Source organism: Varanus komodoensis, unplaced genomic scaffold (assembly GCF_004798865.1).
Source record: "Varanus komodoensis strain SLA01 unplaced genomic scaffold, ASM479886v1 scaffold6_4, whole genome shotgun sequence".
Classification (NCBI taxonomy): Eukaryota; Metazoa; Chordata; class Lepidosauria; order Squamata; family Varanidae; genus Varanus; species Varanus komodoensis.
The window spans coordinates 210,419-231,191 of NW_025336347.1; the positions used below are offsets into that span (position 1 = coordinate 210,419).

Consider the following 20,773-nt stretch of genomic DNA (forward strand, 5'->3'; position numbering starts at 1 on the left):
CTCAGTTCTCTTCCTCCTCCCTCTTTTAACACCTTTCCTGACAACTGACAAGGCAGAACGTGTGCACTTACATGTGTGTTTTTATTGCTTTGTATTGTGGAAAATGCATGGATTCGTTTACTAAAGAATGAAAATGTTAAAGAATAATGAAAATGTTACCTTTTTGAAGTGGGCAAAGCAGACAAAGAGAAATATATTAAAGGTACTTGTTGAATTGATTTCTTTTGCAATCCAATTAACTTCAGTGTAATGCTGTTGTGTTTTTCTTTATTAGAAAGACAGAACGTTTTCTAGTTTATTAGAACAGCTTTAATGTATTCAGTTATTAGTAATCCTGTATCCAATTGTTCTCAGTATATAAGCAACAAATAACTAAAAGCAAGTCTTCCTAGATTTCTATGCTTTCTTTTGCTAATCAGCAAGACTTTGCACTTATTTTCAGCTTGGCTGGTGCCATCTTGGGAGGCGTCTAACTGAATTACAATAAGGATGTTTCTTTGAATTACCTATTATATTTTGAGAATTGCAGTGGCTTGTGGAAGAAAGGAGGTTTTTAAGTACCTGACCAGGAAGAACACAGGCATTGCTTTTTTTTTTTTTTTGGTTGAAGGTAATTTAAGTTTTTGACATAATACATGACTTCCAGATTTGAAATTCTACATACCATTATAAGTCAGATTTATCTATTGTTCTGGTTTATTATGAACAAGCTGCATGTTGGTGAGCGTAGGCCATTCATTCGGCTTTGTTTCTTGCTACTGTGGCGACCGTAGTGCTAATCATGGAGGGGTTGTTCAGCATGTCATCTGATCTGGGATTCCTGGCTTGTTGCTATCAAACAGCACAGTGCGTGTGAGTCTGGGTTGCAGTGCTGGCTTGTCAAGGCAGCACGACCCAGAAATCCTAGTTTAGGTGACTTGTTGAACATACTCTTCATGGTTTCTTTAATGGTTGCTGTGATGCATAGCAACAAAGGGCTCTATATAGTAGAGGGCAATAGAAATGAAGGAGGAAGGGATGCCAGCCCACTCCCCTTCTGGCATTGTTGTTGTTGTCCTGTGCCATCAAGTTGTCTCCAATTCATAGGTGACCCTGTGAATGAAAACCCTCCAAAATGTCCTATCCGCAGCATCCCTGCTTATCTGTTCCAAGTTATTTATTTATTTATTTAAAATATTTATTTACTGCCCTGAATCGTTCAAGACCATGGCTTCCTTCATGGAGTCGATCCATCTCTAACCTATTTACTGTCCTCAGATTCCAAGCACCTGCATCAGGTTCAAATGCTTGCTTGACATAAGAACTGCAAAAGCTCACATGTATTGTTACAGTGTTGTCCTTGTGTTTTCAGATCTAACGATCCATAGGCATTTTCCATGGGAATTACTTACGATCAAGTGCGTTTTGTAGAATCAGTTACAACCATTGGCTGTGGCTATAAACTGCTTTCATAGTTTATGTTCAGGGCAGCCCCAGTATGACTGTGTCACAATTAAATTTGAAAAATATGTGAAAAGGTTGATATAGGAAAGCCTTGGGTCACATGCCAAAAAGTCATTAAACTATATAAATAAAGATCAAATTACCTTTTATCTTTCATCCCATGTCACCGTTTATTTTCAGTTCCTCTACTGGGCACCCTCCTCTGTGTGTGTGTGCGCGCGCGCATTTGTGTGTGATTGTGAGATCCTACTAAGGGTCTCCTGGATTTTTGAAGTTTTTTCTTGTTGGGGGGTTTTATTTTAGTTTGGCTCACTGCTACCATTTTTGGTTCAATTCTGACCCAACCTTTTCTTTATGAGATCTAATGCTTAGTTAAAGAAGCCTGGTATTGGACAGATTCAAAGTGATCTATATAGGTTCTTGACTAGTATAACTAAAAGTGGAGGGTTTTTCAAATATTTTTGATGGTGATAATTCGAACATTTGTACTGCAGTTGCTGTACTTTTCCAGCCAAGATAATTTTTCTGCTTTTGTAAAAATTGCCTGCAGAGCAGTTTATTGCTGTCAAAAAATGGTCTGCATAGCATTTTAAATGAACAGGCAGCACATAAATAATGTTCAGTTTTAATCAGTGTTTGTGGAAGTATGCTTCTATCATGAAATAGAGTGGCTGTGGTCAGTACTGATGCAACTCCAAACGATATATTTGGAGAACCGCTTCAATGAACTTTTGATCTCTAAATTGCAAATGGAATTGCATATATGAAAGTTTGTATTATGTTTTGATGCTGATGTTCAAGTTTTCGGAAAGCTTTCAGCTCATTTTGGAAGCTAGTAGCAGCAGAGATGTATTATGTTGGGAACATTAAACTGGATGTGGTGCATTAGTGCAGACAAAGGTAGCCTTACTCTTAATCTCTGGAGCACATATATTATAATAGGTTCAAATGTATCTTCAAGTCCATAAGGATTAGAAGCATTTTAAAATCAAAGTCACATTTTTTGGTGATTCATTTTCTGTGCAAGATTTCTACAAGCAGTTTAGTGTGCTGTCTTTGAAAATAAAGAGCTGTGGCATTTGGAAACTCTGAAACATGGTTTGCACTGTGGTTTTGCCATCTACTCCAAATATGTCACAGCCACCCATGCTACCATCCCAGGTTATATTTGGCTTCTACATGGAACACTCACAAAATTAGAAAAATGTTTAGGTAGACTCTAAAATGAACTTTCTTTTGAATAAATTGCATGGAAATACTGAGGCACAAGAGCATTATTTATTTATTAGCTTTATATCACACTTTTTTCTTACAAAGAACTCAGAGTGACATATATTATTCTCTTCCTGCTGCTCTCAATATTATCCCCACAACAACCCTGCTAGGTAGACTGGGCTGAGACGCCCAAAGTCACCCATTTGCTCCATGGCTGAGCAGAGGTTGGAACCCAGATCACCTTAGTTCCAGTCCCAGGCTCTTAAACACTACACCAAACATATTACTTGTGAACACCTGCAATTTTTGTGTAAACTCATAAACATTTCCATTTCTTTCCCCAGAGCCAACCTCTCAATATCAGTTTTGGGCACATAATAAATAGGTGTAAATTGGTTGCAATGGTTGCAATATAGATGCATTGAAATTCTTCCTTACTCTGGTGCCTTTTAGATGTCTGGGTTACCAGTATGATCAATGGTCAGGAAAAATGAGAGTTCTAGTCCAAATTATTTGAAGGGCACTCGGCAGATTGGGGAAGGCTGGATTAAATTATTAGCTGTTCGTTTTGTACAGTAAGACTCTGAGGCCATGCTAAAGCTGGTATGCATATGAAAACGTTTTAGTGGATAACATTATTGTAAATTTGAATTGATCAAAGTTGTAATTCTGTGTTATCTGGCTCTGTAGTTTTTAAAGGATTCTTAGATATTCCATTTCTAATAGTGTGGGTTCTTAGCTTTTATTTATTAAACATGTATTAACATTTTATTTATTAAACAGTTTTACTGTATGCATTTCTGAGAGCTTTTCACTAATGGTATATAAGAGCTTAAATAAATTAAAGAATAAATAATGAAAATAAAATGTATATTGTTTTTTCTTCTCTCCAGAGCACTGTCCCATTTTCTTTGGCGTGGTCTGAATCTTTTGTGTTAGATCTTTGCTTTGCTTCAAGCCTGTTTTCTATTTTCTAAAAGCAGCTCTGTGTTTCTACAGGTCGCACATTGTGTTCATTTATTTGTGCCTCTGCTCACAGCTGAGTGCCTTTTGGATACCAATTAGTTAGCTGTTTATGTGTCTGGAGAGGTTGACCTTTGTCTTCTCATAACTCAGATGGAGCTGATCAGAATGAACTTCCGGAATGAACTTTGAAAATGCCAAAGTGGCACATTATTAGTATAGTGCCCTGTGTGGTGTTGGAGGAACTGAAGGATTATCTGTTTAATAAACAGAAACTAACAAAAACAAAATGGTGCTTCCTTGTCTGGGTGCTTGACAAAGAGAGGCTGCTGACCCAGTCTGTGTGTACTATAGACTGGAGTGGGGAGAAATATGAAAAAGGAAGGTGACCGAATGCATCAGCTCCACTGTCTTTTTCCCTCAGACCACACTTTTTATCTGAAATAAGGCATGTGTTGGGTTGTTGAATCAGGCAGCCACAAGTCCCATGCCTCTTTGATTTTAACATTACACCTGGAAGGTTGCCAGTAGAAGGAAGCTGCGGGAGGCAACTTTATGAAGAAAGCTTATCCCTAATACTCAAGAGTGTAAGATGAGCCCCACTGTTTTGGGCCAAAGGGCAATCTAGTACAGCATTCTGTTTCCACTAGGTGTGGGAGAGCCATTTGTATGGTTCATATTTGAATGCAAACTTACCAAATTTACTCTTTCTGAACCTAAGCTTGCATGAAATGGATTGGTGGGAGATTAGAGATGAATAAAATGATAGTTCTTCACACAGTGCACAGATAATTAAACTATGGCAATCACTACTAGAAAGTTGTAGTGATAGTGTTAAAAGCAGATTGGACAGTTTCATAGAGCAGAAGCTTATCCATGATTGTTAGTCCTGATGGCTGTATGCCTTCTCCAATACCAGAAGCAGTATCCTTGTGTACAGCAGTTGCTGGGGAACATGGGTGAGAAGGGGCTGCTGTACTCATGACCCGCTTGTGGGTCTCTAGCAGCTGGTTGGCCATTGTGTGAACAGAATGCCGGACTCTTGGCTGCTTCGGCATGGCTTTTTTTAGGTGCTTATGCAGTTAAATGCTGAAATCACTAACTTAACTGAAAAAAGAGGCATGCAAGAAATGTACACATTAAAAACACTAAAATGTGTATAATTTGAAAAATGTGCAAGAAATTCATATTAAATTCATATATATTCCCATGCAGATGAAACTATTTGAGTTTTATGCAATAATGGAGGGAAACAGATGTGGAAAAATGAGAACCTGAAGTGAGCTTGAACATGGGTGATTTGCCCATTCCCAGTTCACACCATGGCCAGGTGGCGCAATGGTCCATCATCTTTCCACTTGGGTTCCCCAGCCTGATATAGAGGCCTCTGATACTGGAGCCATCAGGACTAGTGGCCATTGATAGCCCTTTCCTCCTCAAGTTATCGTCCTTCCAAGTTTAAGCATGCCTCTCACCTTGAGGCTAACAAGCACCTCAGTGGGATTCATTCCTGCATAGCACAATAACCTAAACATGATAGGCATTTCCTACATTTAGTCACTATTATGGAAAATATAACTTTGTATTACTATTATCCATACAATTATTTTCTAGAAGTAAACTTTTGAGCAGTGCTTGATTGTTTCAAGAAAAATTTATGTGGAAAGCTGGTTCTGAGCATCTGTTGTTCTTGTTGTTATTACGTGCTGTCAAGTTGTCTCTGACTTACGGCGCCCTATGAATGAATGCCATCCAGAATGTCCTGTCCTGGGCAGCCCTACTCAGCCCTTGTAAATTCATGGCCTTGACTTTCTTTATGGAGCCAATCCATCACATACTGGGTCTTCCTTCTCTTCTTCTACCTTCAGCTTGCACTAGCATGACTGTCTTCTTTAGCCAGTCTTGCCTTTTTATCTGACTATTTACCTCATGAATATGCAGGGGTCCTTACAATGGTTGTAAAAAGAGTTGCTTTTCTGAGCACTTGAAAAGGGATTCAGGTTCTACAATGTCATGTTTTATAGCCACTGGATGTCCATTTTGGCATTCTTGTTAGTTTTGATTGCTTTATGCCATATTTGTAATAAAATGATGGATCATATTAATGTGGATATTGAACATAGAAGTTTGCAGGTGGCCATGAAAGCCCAGTTTTTTATTGAAGAAGTCATGATATTTTAGAGCTTCTAATATCTTGAGAACTCTGGGCTGGGATTCAGGAGATCTGGGTTCCAATCCTCACTCAATCATTCAGCTCAATGGGTGACCTTGGGCCAGCCACAGACTCTTAGCCAAACCTAACTCACAGAATTGTTGTTGTCGTGGAGATAAGATTAGAGCAGGAGGAATATTATGTAAGCCTCCTTGAGTTCCTTGAAAAGGAAAAAGGGCAGAACAGTGTGTTTTTTGCTTTTATTTTTAATTGGAAGGTGATAACCCCCTCCCAGATTTGCATATTGTGGAGAAGTCCTTACTTGACCATCATGCCCCTTTTGAGATTAAGGCTCTTGATGAGCTATGGCCCAGCCTGTGAGATTCTATCTGCTGTTGGAACCATTGTTGCAAATTTCTAATTAAAAATAATGAGATTTTTTTCCCCTGCCAGAAATCTTTTGTAGTAGCAGTTTCAACAGTGCTGCACTTGTGCACTAGAAACCAAGTAAAAGCAAACAAAAAATATGTAATAGCTACCTTGCTATAGTATCAGGCTTACTAGAGAAGCACAATAGCAGAATTCTTGGCTCATCAGGATGTTTCTCTTTGATCCCAAAGCCTTTCCATGTGTAGAGAAAGCTGTCATGATAGTACCCAAGGGAATTCTTAATGATGTACATATATTTAGAAGTCTTTCTGTCCATTTCGTATGCTACAGCCTTTAAACAAATTGCCTAGAGTTGCACATAGCTAATTATAAATTGTAATTTTTAAGTGCACATAGCGGAATTCTATTTCTGCATTTCCTTTGCATTTCATGACAGGACTCAATGCATAGCTTCCCCCACTGCAAAGGAGCATCACTGATTCTTGAGTGCCTGGTGTCTGCGAGGGTGATCCTTGCCAGCAGACTAGTCCACAGTATGGAATGTCTTCACACCCACCACAAAGGTAGCTGTCTTGGAATCTGTAGCCCTGCTGAGGTCTAGGCATGCTGCCAAGTGATGCCTTTTCTGTCAGACATTATGGGTTGGGCTTCAAGCCCAAGCTGAATAAAGCTATGCAGAATGACACAGAACTACTTTCCTCTGTAGACAATAGGATTACACTTTTCTGAAGATGTAGAGGGGTAGAAATGCAACAGAATGTACGATGTTGTGACTTAGAAATGCTCAAACTGCATTTCTTACTACCTCTTCTCCTCTAATACATCCAGGGCTGGCTGACTCTCCATGACAGTGAGTGGAGGCTGCTTTACCTAGGTCTACCTGCTTGTCTTTCCCTTACCACGGGGAGAGTGGGGTCTGGTGTTTTTTCATGCTACTACAAAGCTTTCCATAAAGCTTTATGGGAAAAAACAGTCTGCACAGTATAAGCATGCATATCTTGCCTCTTGGAGCCTGATATAGAAACCAGATAAAGATTTCTATTGTGCAAATGTTCTTCTGCCAGTGAGTGTTTTTAATTTAAGTGATTCTTCAGAAGATGCCAGTGCAGTGCTAATTCTACCTTTTCAAGATGAAATTAAAGAGTGGAAAAAAGGAATTTGTGTTTTTAAAATACATACATTCTTGTTTTATGGGAAGTAGTAACCCAGTTCTTCATGTTGGAAACTGTCTTTTAGCTGGTCATGTTGCCAAAACGTAATATTCTGCTACTACTGTGAGTTTTTAAAGCCAGTGAGTCCTCTTTTTCACATCATCCCTTCTTAGTTCAGAAGGTCCTGGGTTAATTTCATTTTAAACCACTTAGCCTTTACACTGGAATGGCTGAGTCACAAATCCTGCTGATTTTTACCTAGGTCACCCCATTTATCCAACCTGGTCTTCAAGATGAATGCTCTGTTGTGTATGAGTTGGACCCCACTGTTCTCCAACGAATTGGGTAAAATGTCTTATCTTTCCATAGAGGAGTGAACTTAAATTAGGTAAATGTGATGTGATAGAAGCACAGGAACAGGAAGTTGAACATATGTCAAAATTGCTGTTTCAGCTTGTATAACAAAGCAATAAACCACTTCTTAAATATTGGAGACAGCCCCTGTTGACTTCTTGACAGAATGCAAAATGAGGGATACTAGATGAGTCTGTATAGTTATTTCTCAGCAGAGACCAAAGAACTAGTGTGGTGTAGTGGTTAAGAGCATGGGGCTGGGACTCAGAGGATCTGGGTTCTAGTCCCCGCTCGGCCATGGAGCCAACTGGGTGACTTGGGCCAGTCACAGACTCTCAGCCCAACCTACCTCACAGGGTTGTTGTTGTGGGGAAAGATGGAGGAGGAGAGATGATGTAAGCTGCCTTGAGTCCTTTGTAGGAAAAAAGGCAGGATATAAATCACAATATAAATAAATAAATAAACTACAGATGATGTTCTTGCTTTCTGATTGTGTTTTGCCAATGTATTTTCCGTCCTTGTTTGCAGCCAATTAAATGTAGAATTAGACAGATATTAGTGATGGTACCTGATAAATAATAAAAAGCATCTTTCTCTGTGCTTCTGACATATGGTTTGGGTTGGAAATCACTTCATAGGAAAGGAAAAAAAGAATTGTGATCTGCAACTGGGTAATTAATTTCTGGGAGGGGGAATTTTCACACCCTGAAATTGTCCAGCACTACAAGCTCTGCTGAAAGAAAAGTCACACAATTAGTTTTGGGGTTCTGATACACTGATTTTTGATTCATTTGGAATCTTCTTTTACAGTTTCTTCAACTTCCTTTTCCATTATTTCTTGGAATAGGTGTTATACTGTACTGTGACTTAACTCGAGAAAAAGGGGAGGCATGGGGTGACTGGGCAAGAAAATAAATAGATGACAATCTTTCAGAAATGCTTCCAAAAATTTAATGCAAGAACTTGAATAGGTAATTTTAAACTGATATATTTAGTTATCTAGTGAGTTGAAAAGGGCTAGTTCTCACCCTTCCACATACCTTCAAATTGGTTGTTTTTATTCAGCCTCATTTATTTTCCTCATTTATGGAAGTTATTTTGTTCCCAGAAACCCTTGCTCTGAAGTGATTTTTCAGTTTTGAAAAAACAAAAATGGCTTCCTTCTTTGCCATTCATTGCCAATTGCCATTATTTTTTTTAAATTTATGCCTATACTACCCAAACCCAAAGTTCTCTGTGCATTTCACAAGCTTGGATCTCTACAGGAACATATCCTTTTACACAGCGGGCAGATTTTCATCCCAGCAGTTCATCATATTCACAAGATGCTTGTTAAAAACCTATCCAGAGAAAGGGCAGGAGCAGAAGCAGCCTTATTTAAAAATGTAGAGTGCCATTTCATGAGATCATATTTTTAAACACTGGGGAAAAGCCTCCTTGGGAGGATTTCTTAAAGAAAAAAAGAGGACAGGCTTCGCTAAAACAAAAGATCACATAACCAAACATTTAAAGGTGTTCTATGCCTTTTCCATTAGTTAAAATACAATAAAACAGTGTGATGCTTAGATGCAGAAGACCTAGAAGACACTCTGCAGCAGTGGAAGCCATGGGACCTTTAAACTGCTTTAAGTTACTTGAGGAAGAGACAAGTGAGAAACCCACTGTGAAAGAACTATACAACATACAAGGTACCCCAGGAAAAGCGGCAAAAGGTCAATCAAGTAAAGAAAAAGATACCAAAGTTTACAACAGCAAAAGGGGAAGAGTTACAGTTTTGGGAGATTCCCTGTGGTGTAAGATGGAAAAATAGGTATGTCACAACAACCCAGAGAATTGCCAAGTATGCTGTTTCCCTGGAGCCAAGATTAAAAATATAACCAATATGTTCTTTCATCTTTGTCCACTGGCAAATACCTCTTCCTTCTCATACAGGTGGAAGCTAATGACATTGCCAGGAGAAGCTTTGACAAATTAACATCAGACTTCAAAGCTCTAGGGAGGAAAATCAAAAGCACTGGGGCTCAGATAATCTTCTCCCCCATCCTATCAGTATGTGGAAGAGGAACGGATTGGGAAAGAAAAATCCTTCAAATGATTGGCTACAAGTGATTGGTGCTGTAAAGAGAGATTTGGATTTTGGGGTCACAAACTAATGTTCCTGGAAAATGGACTATTGGCAAATGATGGGCTACACCTAACAGAGAATGGAAAGCATGTTTGGTCATTACATGAAAAAGTTCATCAAGAGGGCCTTAAACTGAAACATACACTGGAGGGAGATGTGCAGAACTTGCGTATTTTAACAAATAACAAAACTAGCCATAGGGGTAGAGTCAATAAAATCCAAAGGCAGATTAGGCTTGAATGCCTGGACAAACCTCTTATTTATTTGATTTATATCCCACCTTTTGTCTCTTAAAGAACTCAAAGTGGCTTACATAATTCTCCTCCCACTCTCAATCTTCTCACAACAATTCTGTGAGGTAGGTTGGACTACGAGACTGTGACTGTCTCATAGTTACCCAGTGAACTCCCTCGCTGAGTGGGGAGTGTATTGGGCACCAACTAAAAGCCCCCCCCCCCCCGATCACTATCTGGTCAAGCTCATGAACAAAAGGGATTCATGAATCGTCTGAAGATGGCCACAGCTTCGGGACAGGTTCATGTAGGAGGATGCAGTCCTTACGATACTTCATCCTACAGATGTGCAGTCTCATTTTAAACCCTATCACCTCTGATTGAAGGTGCTTGGAAAGACCCCTGTATGAGAGGAGAACTATTATCCAAGTACAATACGTTCTGCCTCTGAATAAGGCAGTGTCATATGTAAGAGAAGCTAGCAATTCTCAGATAAATAGCATACAGAAAATCTCCAGGGAATAAATAGAACAGGTATCTTTAAATGGAAAAGATCTTAATCAATTTTGGGTTTTTCTATGTAGCCTCCTCCTGGGGAGGATTTATTTTTGCTTTCTTCCACTACCACATTGACCTCTTAATTTCTAGGTGTACTTTGGTGGCGAACTCCTCCCAACAGGGAATTTTATAAGAAAGAATTGCCCCTTTGCTGTTCATTTAGAAAAATATTTAGCATCTAAGAATTGTAGACATCAACAGAAATATGTCTGTTTTTTCTGGTATGTACACATACCCAACAATATGGATGGGATATTGCTCATCTAGCTGCCAGAGGCCAGTTGTTTATAGAAGCTAAGCTTTTTTTCTTTCTTTCCTGGATCTGATAGTTTGGCTTGCAAGAATCAATTCATGTTCAGAGATTTGCAGCTTCTGTTACATTATGTAAGAGGCTTAGAAGGGGGAGTTGGGCGCGGGTAGGTGGGAAGCTGTTGGTCTTTCCCAGCAAGAGATAAACGTCAAAAGGAAACAATTCTTTTCTCTAGTTATACAAGGCGATATATCATGTAAGATAGCTTGATTTGCTAAAGAGGGCATATTAAAATGACAGACATTACTGAATGCAGCTAGATCCTGATAAATATCAGCATGGGAAAGAACAAATTTATCTCAGTATGTCCCATGAAAAAAATGCCTTTGAGTTTGTGTAGTCGGTTTGCAATTTTGAAGCATTGCTGGTTCAAAAAGTATTAGAGAGAGAGTGGCACAGAGCAAAGTGCAAACAAAGTGAAAATCATATTGTGTTCAGTCTCAACTCTTTTAAGCTTGGGAATGGTCCTCTGACTATATATATATACTTGCAAAAAGACTTTGTGACTTGGAAAAATGTGATGTAGCCTGTTTATATAATTCCTCAGCTCCTTTTAACACCTTTGGCAAACTGCTGCTTCTGTGGGTGCTGATGACATGAAGTGCTGTACCAGTACTTTACATCCTGAGATCAGACCTATCTGGGATACAACTAGAGCCAGCAAAGGGTATGCAGCCTGCATGACTTTCATTCTGAAGAAACAGCAAAATATTGGGGTGAAGGGAAAAATCTTCTGTTTCAGCCTGTTCACATTTATCAGACCTTCTCTTGTTTTTCCATAATTGAAATGGTATTTCTCAACATGCCTAGACAAACCAGAGTTTCAGAAATATTAGATTGAATGTCTTCCATTTCTAGGTACATTTGAGCCCCAATAACTGAATTTTATTTATTTAAAATGTGACACGACCATAGTGTGTTGTCCTATTCTTAGAAGATCTAGGGCAGAGGTGGGGAATATATTGACCATGGGCCTCATGCAGTGCGTCTCCCCAGTGCTGCTGAATTTGTAATTGCAAGGCAGCAGTCCATGGTCATTTGTAGTGGGGGCCTGCAGTTGGCTTCTGGATGAGCCATAATCTCCAGATTCTAAGGTTTCATTAAAAAGATAATTCCTAGGCCTCATGGAACCCATGATATGAGGCAGAATGTATGCTCATTAATCTGCCCATTCATTTTTTTGAGAAATCGCTACTCCTTTTTAGTGTTTTCAGCCAGTGAATAAAGTCATAGACGCCTATTAGAGATCTTCCCCATTTATGAAGTAATTGCAGCTTCCTAAGAAAAAAGAAAAGAAAAGAAAGCAAGGCAGGAGTTAAATGTATCTGAGTTTGGGCAGAAGTGTGTACAAACAAACAAAGAAATGAGCTAACAGAAAACAAAGACAGCAGCAAAGACAGGAGTTCATGATCTTTCCAAAGCAGGTCTTTGGTTTTTTTAGGGGGTTCTGATGTTATAAACATTAATATTACCCTGACAACCCACACTAAAGCTAATTATTATGATACATATATATTGTAGGAAGTGGGGCTGTGACTGAAAAAGTGTGGGTTACACCAAGTATCCCAGTGTAGTTTTCCTTGTTTTGTAGGATAGAGTTGATGGTTTAAAAATGTAAGACAGCTCTGCCATGTTGTTATCCAGCATCCTCGGGCTTTAATGTTCTAAGGAAGCACAGACAGGGCTATGATGTTGATTGCAGAAGCAGAGTTACTTGTTAAGAGTTGAGAAGAAAGAGAATTTCCTCACAGCTCTCTCACTATGAGTGAAGACCTTGGAGTTGGAATATGCAGTTTCAAAAGAACATTGCCGCAGTTCCAAATTCTGCCAAGGCAAAAGTTGCATTCGCAGGCAAAAATTGGCGGCGGCGGCGGCGGCGGCGGCGGCTTCTTCTTCTTCTTCTTCTTATTATTATTATTATTATTATTATTATTATTATTATTATTATTACATTTCTATGCCGCCCCTTGCCGAAGCCTCAGCACACAATAATGTACAACACAATAATGAACTAATGAACAGTAGTGAAAAGTAAAGTGAGTAGATCAGGTTTCTGTCGAACCCTAAACCCTGATCAAGTATACCCATTTCCTCTGTCACTGCTAAAGACGGTCTCTGTTGTCTTATTACTCTCTAGAACTGTCTTTACCAACAGGATGTTTTCCCGATGTTTAGACTTCAACTTCTGTCACCCCCAGCCAGCATGATCATGGCCTAGGAATGGTAGGAGTTGTAGTCCCAAGCATCTGGAACCTGGGGAAGACTGTTCTAGGGAAGTCTTACCAAAGTTTCCAAACTGTCAGAATTCATTCCATGTAAGTTGTGATAGACTACGGCAAAGCATTTGCTTGCATCTCAAGAAGCTATGAATGGTCCTGAGAGAGATCACCCTGAAAGAATATTTGATAATCTTGATAAGTAACCTGTACATGAACAAGAAGCGGCTACGGGGATAGAGTGTGGAGAAAGAGAATAATATCCTATAGGCAAAGACATCAAAAGGGTGTACTTTACGTATCTCCTTAGCTGTTCAATTTGTATGCAGAACATATCATAAGAAAAACTGGATTAGGTTCAGAACCAGAAAGAGTGAAATTGATAGAACATACATCAGTAATTGAAGATATGCAGTTGATACCATATTACTGGCCAAAAACAGCAATGGATTGAAAAGACTTTTGATGACAGTGAAAGAAGAGAATGCAGAAGCAGGACTGCAGCTGAACATTAAGAAAACAAAAATCAGGAGTACAGAAGAATTATACCACTTTAATGTCAGCAATAATGAAATTGAAATTATGAAACATTTTATATACCTTGACTGAGTCATCAATTCAGAGGGAGACTACAGATAAGAAATTAGATGAAGATTAAGACATGGAAGAGCAGCAGTGAAGGAACTAGAAAAGTGGAAGGACGTTTCCTTGCAGATCAAGGCCAAGATCATCTATACTGATCACTGTGTATGGGTGTGGAAGCAGGGCAGGAAGAAAATTAATGCATCCAACAATGCTGGTGGAGGGGAGCTAACCCTAATGGTGGACCCCCAGAAAAATAACCAAAGTGGGCCTTAGTTCAAATCAAGCCAGAACTTTCTTTGGAAATGAAAATGATAATATTGAAGCTGTGAGACACATCATGAGGCGCAGGAATCACTGGAGAAGGCAAACATGCTAGGGCAAGTTGAAGACAGAAAAAGAAGAGGAAGACCAACTTTCAGATGGATCAATTCACTAAAGGAAGCCCCGGCCTTGAAATTACAAGGGATGAGCAGGGCTGTGATAGACAGGACAGTTTGGAGGCATTCATTTATAATGTCTCCCTAAGTCAGGTATAAGGGATGCAGGTGGCGCAGTGGTTTAAACTGCTGTGCTGCTGGGCTGGTTGATCGAAAGGTCGCCGGTTCGAATCTGCACAAGGGGGTGAGTTCCCGTTGCTCTGTCCCAGCTCCTGCCAACCTTGCAGTTCAAAAGCATGCAAATGCAAGTAGATAAAGGTACCACTTCGGTGAGCAGGTAACAGCGTTCCGTGCACTTCGGTGTTTAGTCATGCCGACCCCATGACCACGGAGACTGTCTGCGGAGGAACACTGGCTCCCTCGGCTAGGAAACGGAGATGGGCACCGCCCCCTAGAGTCAGGCATGACTGGACTTCACATCAAGGGGAAACCTTTACCTTTTAAGTCAGGTATGACTTGATGGCATGTAACAACAAAGTTATATAGAATTGTCAATGATGAAGGCAGTAGTGCCAAAAACAACTCAATGTGGTATTTTAGAGATAACTGTGCTATGTTTTGTTTTGTTTTGTTTCTGTCATTCTTAGGGTTTTAAAAACCCTTCACTCCAAATAAAATTGTGTTGGAGTTTGAGATATCTCTCAAACATAACATTCGTTTGCATTAGTCCTATTTAGTTCCCAGGAATGTCAGCTATTCTGTGTTGGCTTCTAAATGTTATGGAATGCAGTGCCAAGCAGCAAGGCAAAGGAAAAAAAAAGTGCACAGGTGTACGGTTTGAGTTATGTGTATGAAGTGCAGCCACAAACTGCTTTGCATGGCAGCTTTTTGTCCCCCACTCCCTTAATTTGGCTTAGTCCCAAACGTGCCAGCCCATGGTCTAGGATAAAGGATAAGACCAGGCCATAAGCACACAGTGTGGTATTGTATATTCACTTTCTCTTGGCCTTGTCATTGTCACATTTATATCTCTTGATCTATCTTTCCCCTTCAATGCTTGATATGCTCGCAAACAGTAGTATTAGATTTCTTCTAGTTCATTCTTTCCTTTTGAAAGAACTGAGACTGTGAATCTGATGTTGGGCACAGCATCTCATGCCACAGTTTATTTTGCAAGTGTTCATGTACATCAAAGTGTTTTGATATCGCAGGAAAGGCAACTTGGGTTTGTGTAGCTTATTCCAGTAATTCATCTCATCCATACCTACCATTCTTGTACTAAAGGTGCAGTAAGTGCTATTTTGAGTGTGCATGTTAGCATTAAGTTGATCCCTTCACAGTCTTGTAAGAGTTCACACCTGAAATGCACTTTAAATCTGTGTGCTCATTAGCTGAATTGAGACCTCCATTTGTTTCTATTTATATTCACATTAGTACAGTTTGTTGATACTTTATTTATCCCATCCAAATAATCCTGTCAACATAATGGGGAAATAAATGAAGCTAGGAATGTCTCATTATTGGAATCACTTCCAAGATTCCGCATTCTAAAATCTAGCATTGCTTACTGTTAGTATTCGCCAGCAGTTGCCACATAGTAGTAACTGTTAAATATTTTAGATACCACTGCAGAGACATCTGTAACCACAGATGGCATGGCTGTAGGTTTGCTATTTCTTTATTTTGTAACTCAATGTATTACAAGGACTCAGAGCAGGCTACAGTGAATAAATTGCAAATACTGGATATAGCTTTAACTTCCTTGGTCTTAAATGTACATACTTGGTGGTAGTTTCTTGATTTTAGTGAAACGCAATTCCAGAAAGGGTGTTTATGTAGGATTTTTAGTTAGGATAGGACACAAAAAAGAATGGCAAATATGTTAATAATAATTGGATATATAGGTAGTCCCTATGCTCCAAAAATACTTGTTCCAGCTCTTTAAGGTACCTAAAATGATTCAGCTGTACACACTCCAGCTTTGGTCTCAATGCTTCCTCCCTGGAAGAGCAGAGATAAGAGGATTCTACTGCCTCCCAAGCCACTAATGTTTAAAGTCAATCTGTTGATGTATTTATGTATTTATGTGAAGTCATGATATGTCCTGTTGATATATCCTGTTAATTTGTGCCCATCTGGGCATACTCAAGATGCTGCTAATGTGGGAGTTAATGTGTGCAGTCAATTTTCATATGTAATTATTCCATTTGGTTTACAGTGCTGTTTTGTTCTCTGTTTTGTGCATCCAGAAATTCGTACTCAATTGGTAGAACAATTCAAATGTCTAGAACAACAGTCTGAGTCCCGGTTGCAACTTCTGCAAGATCTCCAGGAGTTCTTCCGCAGAAAGGCTGAGATTGAACTGGAGTATTCCAGAAATCTGGAAAAACTAGCAGAAAGATTTTCTTCCAAGATTCGCAGTTCCAGGGAACACCATCAGTTCAAGTAAGATTTTTTTTCTTAATTCTGAAAAGGGGGCATTCCAGCCTGAATACCTTGGCTTTGATCTCAAAATCATGAGTCCTTTCAATCATCTGGATTGGGGGACAGAGTGAAGCAGGGATGTCAAGTCTCTTTTTGCCTAAAGGCATTACTCAGTTCAGAGAAATGCTTGGTAGCCATATTTTAATGGCAGGTAGGACAAAAGGGGAAGGGCCAAAGATACAAATATTCCTGTGTATTTTATAGGCAGTAATGAAGATTTGGGAGATTCACTCTTTTCAAATATGAAAAAATCGAGTAAGAGCTGGGAAACTGCAAAATGATCAATGGTTAGGTCAGGGAGGGGAGTCAGAGGAAAGGGTCAAATGGTCATGGTCAAAAAAGCATGGTCAAGGACCTTCAGAAGGCTGGATAGGAATGCCACGGGCTGGATTTGGCCTGTAGGTCTCAAGTTTGATATCCCTGGGGTAAGGAAGACTAATGATGAATGTTCAAACAGACAGCAAAGAGAAGTAAAAATAATTTAGTTGAGCCATTCATTCATTAAACATCGTAGTTGCTCTGTTAACCCCTTTTCTAGCATAGCTCTTAAAGACCAGCTTATACTGTTGGTAGTACTATTCTCAACTGCAGAGCTTGAGAAAATTAGGCATTTTTGACAGGTACAGCTTGCATAAATTGGTGAGGCATATTTAAATAAGGTTGTATTCAATTAATTCCATCAGTAGAGGTTTAGCTATTGGGCCTAAATATTTTATAAAGCGAGCATGGTATTTAATGCAAGTAATGTATATTCTGCATTGTCAGTCTAGAAGTCTGTGGCCAGTAGATGATTGCCAAAACTGTTTGGGTTTTACAAGACCCAGAAATTATCCTGCAAGACTGTAAACTCTTTCTTTCTCTTTCATTAGTATTTCAGGCTTCTTTATTAGGTATTCACTTTGGCTTCCAGTTTTAATTTTTGAAGATTTGAACTCTAAATGAACTCAAAATGTAGGACAAGAAGATGTTGACAGTGTATATTCTATCTGTAGTTCTTCAGCTGAAGGATCATTTGTTTATTTCAGAGAGTTTGCCATCTGCCTTTGTTCTTGTTTGTCAGTTCTTTGTTGAAGCACAGCCCTTGTGTCATTCTTTTCTCAGAGGTATAAAAACTGGTGTGAACCTACCTAAATACTACACTAAGCTTCACAGGTACTCAAGTGCTTTCCTCTCAGGGCAGCTCAGGGGACAGTAACAACAGGGAGGGACTTCTTGGTGGTGGCTACCCATTTATGGAACAAACTCTTCAGTGAGTCTGACCTATGACCAACATTGTTACTTTTTCCGCTTCAGGTTAAGATTTTTCTGTACAACCAGGCCTATGCCAGCATATGATCTTTTTAATTTACAGTTTATTATTTTAAAATTGCTGTTTTTAGTATCTTGGATTTTTGTTACATAGTTTTAAAGTTTAAATATATGTAAGCTGCTATTGATCTTTGACTGTTAGGTAGTATATAAATTAATAGTATGAATTGTGATAGCTCCAACTCAGTCCCTCTTTTGGTCTTATTTGGATTGCAGCAGGGATAGGGAACCATCTTTTGATGCAGTGGCCAGATTGCTGCTTCTGACATTGAGGACAGAATCCCCGTGTGATATCAGTGGTGGGGCTTTGCCCTGTTATATCATCAGGACCCTGGTCAAGGCAGTCGTTGGACTCCGCCAGTGGGAGTGTGCGTTGCTCCATGCTTCTCCAGCTGGCACTCTGGTTGTTCCCAGGTTAAACTCTCTCTGGCTAAATGACAGGCTCGTTAGAGTGGTTTCATTTCTCCTCTGCATTCCACATGTGGGAGAACATAGGGGAGAAATTAAGTTGAGTTGGCAAGCAGCTCAGAGCACCACCGTGTACAGCCTCTGCCTCCTTCCCTGTGGGGTGAAGATGATGGAGTGGCAAAGTAACCTGAACCCCTCTGGCCCTTTTCCCTGCTGAAGGCATGGGATTTTAGGGAGTGGGTGGGACCCCGCTGGAATCTGCAGGGGAGGACAGTTTTGGTCCACAGGCCAGAGGTTACTTGTCACTGGACTAGAGTATAGTACTAACGGCAGCTTCCTTCTCCTGGCTGATTCTTAGCCTTTGCTTCATCAGCCTTCCCAGGCAAAAGAAGTCACTTCAAAGGCAGTGAGCTTGAGGTGGAGTTCCTCAGTGCCACTCAGTAATAAAAACAGCGCTAATGACTAATGACCAATTAATTCAACAAAAGCACTGCTGCAGCAGTGATAACATAACATAGCACCATGCATGCTGATGCTGCATCATAAAGAATTAAACAAAGAAAAAGAAAAATCAACCCCAGTCAGAGTTGGCAGGAAAGAATCGGCAGTCATCAGTTTTCCCTAAAAAGCCATGGGAAACAAACAAATAGGTGTGGTGAAAAGGGAAATGGTGCAAGGTGGAATTCTATGGTGAGAATGTTTCATGGTATTGCCACCCCTGCCTCTGTGCTCACCTGTTCAGCCTCCCAGTGTGGGGACTGGCAGCAGGACCTCAGATGTTGGTTGGGCTACAATAGTACCTCTGTCTGTCTGTCTGTCTGTCTGTCTGTCTGTCTACCTGCCTACCTACCTACCTACCTACCTACCTACCCATTTAGATTGATATAAAACATAGAAACAAAGCAAGTCAGAAGGGGTCTCTTAGGCTATCTTGTCTGACCCCTGGCTCCAGCCAGCTCCGCTCATGTAATTCCCAACATGTGTTTGTCCATCCTTTCCTTGAACACCCTCACTGATGGGGCCTCAACTTAGAAGCCTATTTCATATACCACTGTCTATATTTAAAAACATCTTTAGGTTGTTGACACCCAAATTACAAGCTTTAAAATATATAATGATAACTTTTCAAATATAATTAAAATATCATATCATAATTGCTGAAGCCGTTATATAAAATTGATTAAAAATAAAATCACTACAATATATAATTATTAACAAAGTGGGCAGCAGACTTGCTCAGAAAAAAGTTTCAGGAAATAAATGAGTCTCTATGTGGTGCTTAAAACATGTTATAATTGGCACCTTCTGGATACTAGTGAGAAAGCCATTCCACATCATGGACACCACCATGGAGAAGGATCAGTTCCTGGTTGTTGCAAGATGGCAGCCTGCAGATTATGGTACAACCAGTAACACACCCTCTGATGACCTTAATCTTACTCAGGTCTGTATTGAGGAAAGCGATTTGCCATGTAACCTGGCCCCGGGGAGTTCAGTGCTTTAAAGCTGAGGATGTATAACAGTGACATAGATCGTCACACCATTGGTCCTTTCCTTTAGTAACAACATGAATGACTGTGCCCAGCTTCTGAGATGGGGCATAACTCTGTAGTACAGCACGTATTTTGCATGTAGAAGGTTCCAGGCTTGATTCCTGGCATCTCCAGGAAGGGCACAAAATTTTTAACTCTGAAAGCAGTCGGAGCATGAGTCTGAGTCAGGAAAAAGTAACTTTCTAGATTCTCGTTCTTTTCTAGGACAAAATATAGTTCGGAAACAAGCTGATCTGATAAAAAGTATGGTAGTCCCAGCTACTACCTGGCCATCCAGATGCAGAAATACATAGAAGAGCTCCTTTGAGCTATCAACTTGTGCCCTGGGTTTGAGTTTATCCAGCACATGGTCATAACCTAACTTTGTTTCCTTTCTCTGTTATCTATTTGGGGGTTTTGTGCTTGCTGTTTCTATCAAGCAGGAAAACCCTGAGTGTATAAGATAAGGCAATTGGATTACTGATATCATATTAATCGTAGAGGTGGGAGAGGCTAGGAAGAAATGAAAGGAAGCACCAAAACCTAATGGGCTAGAATCCTTATGAGACCCATGAGCTCAGTGGGTGTTGTTGTAGTTGAAAAGCAAAGCCAGTTCATGTGGCTCCATTCATTTTGACAGCCAGATGGAACCGAGAGTAGCATCTGGTGAATGGATTGAGCAGGCCCTGGAACATACTGTGAATGTTGACCTAATTATTACTAAGTCCCCAAGCAAAAGCAGCTGGAGGGTGTTGGTTCTTCTATAATGTGAAAGTGGGAGTGTAAGTCCCAGGATATAAGCAAGGCAGGGGAGATTTAGGACTATTGTTTAGACCTGGAACTCTGGTTTATATTAAGAAAAATAAATGAGAGCTTGCCTTTTACACTGCATGTATTCCCGTTACTTCTCTCTGATTAGTGTGTGTTATATATATATAGTGTTTGCTTTGATAGTTGTATAAAACATTT

The 20,773-nt window shown here is 39.8% G+C and overlaps 1 protein-coding gene across 3 annotated transcripts in view; it reads left to right on the forward strand.

The window, feature by feature from the left end:
• SRGAP3 (SLIT-ROBO Rho GTPase activating protein 3) overlaps positions 1-20,773 on the forward strand; it is a 238,153-nt gene that overhangs the window by 87,629 nt on the left and 129,751 nt on the right. For all 3 annotated transcript variants that reach the window (XM_044451993.1, XM_044451995.1, XM_044451994.1), the window contains exon 2: positions 16,322-16,517. In XM_044451993.1, coding sequence (XP_044307928.1) covers positions 16,322-16,517 — 196 coding nt within the window. The remainder of the gene's footprint in view (positions 1-16,321; positions 16,518-20,773) is intronic.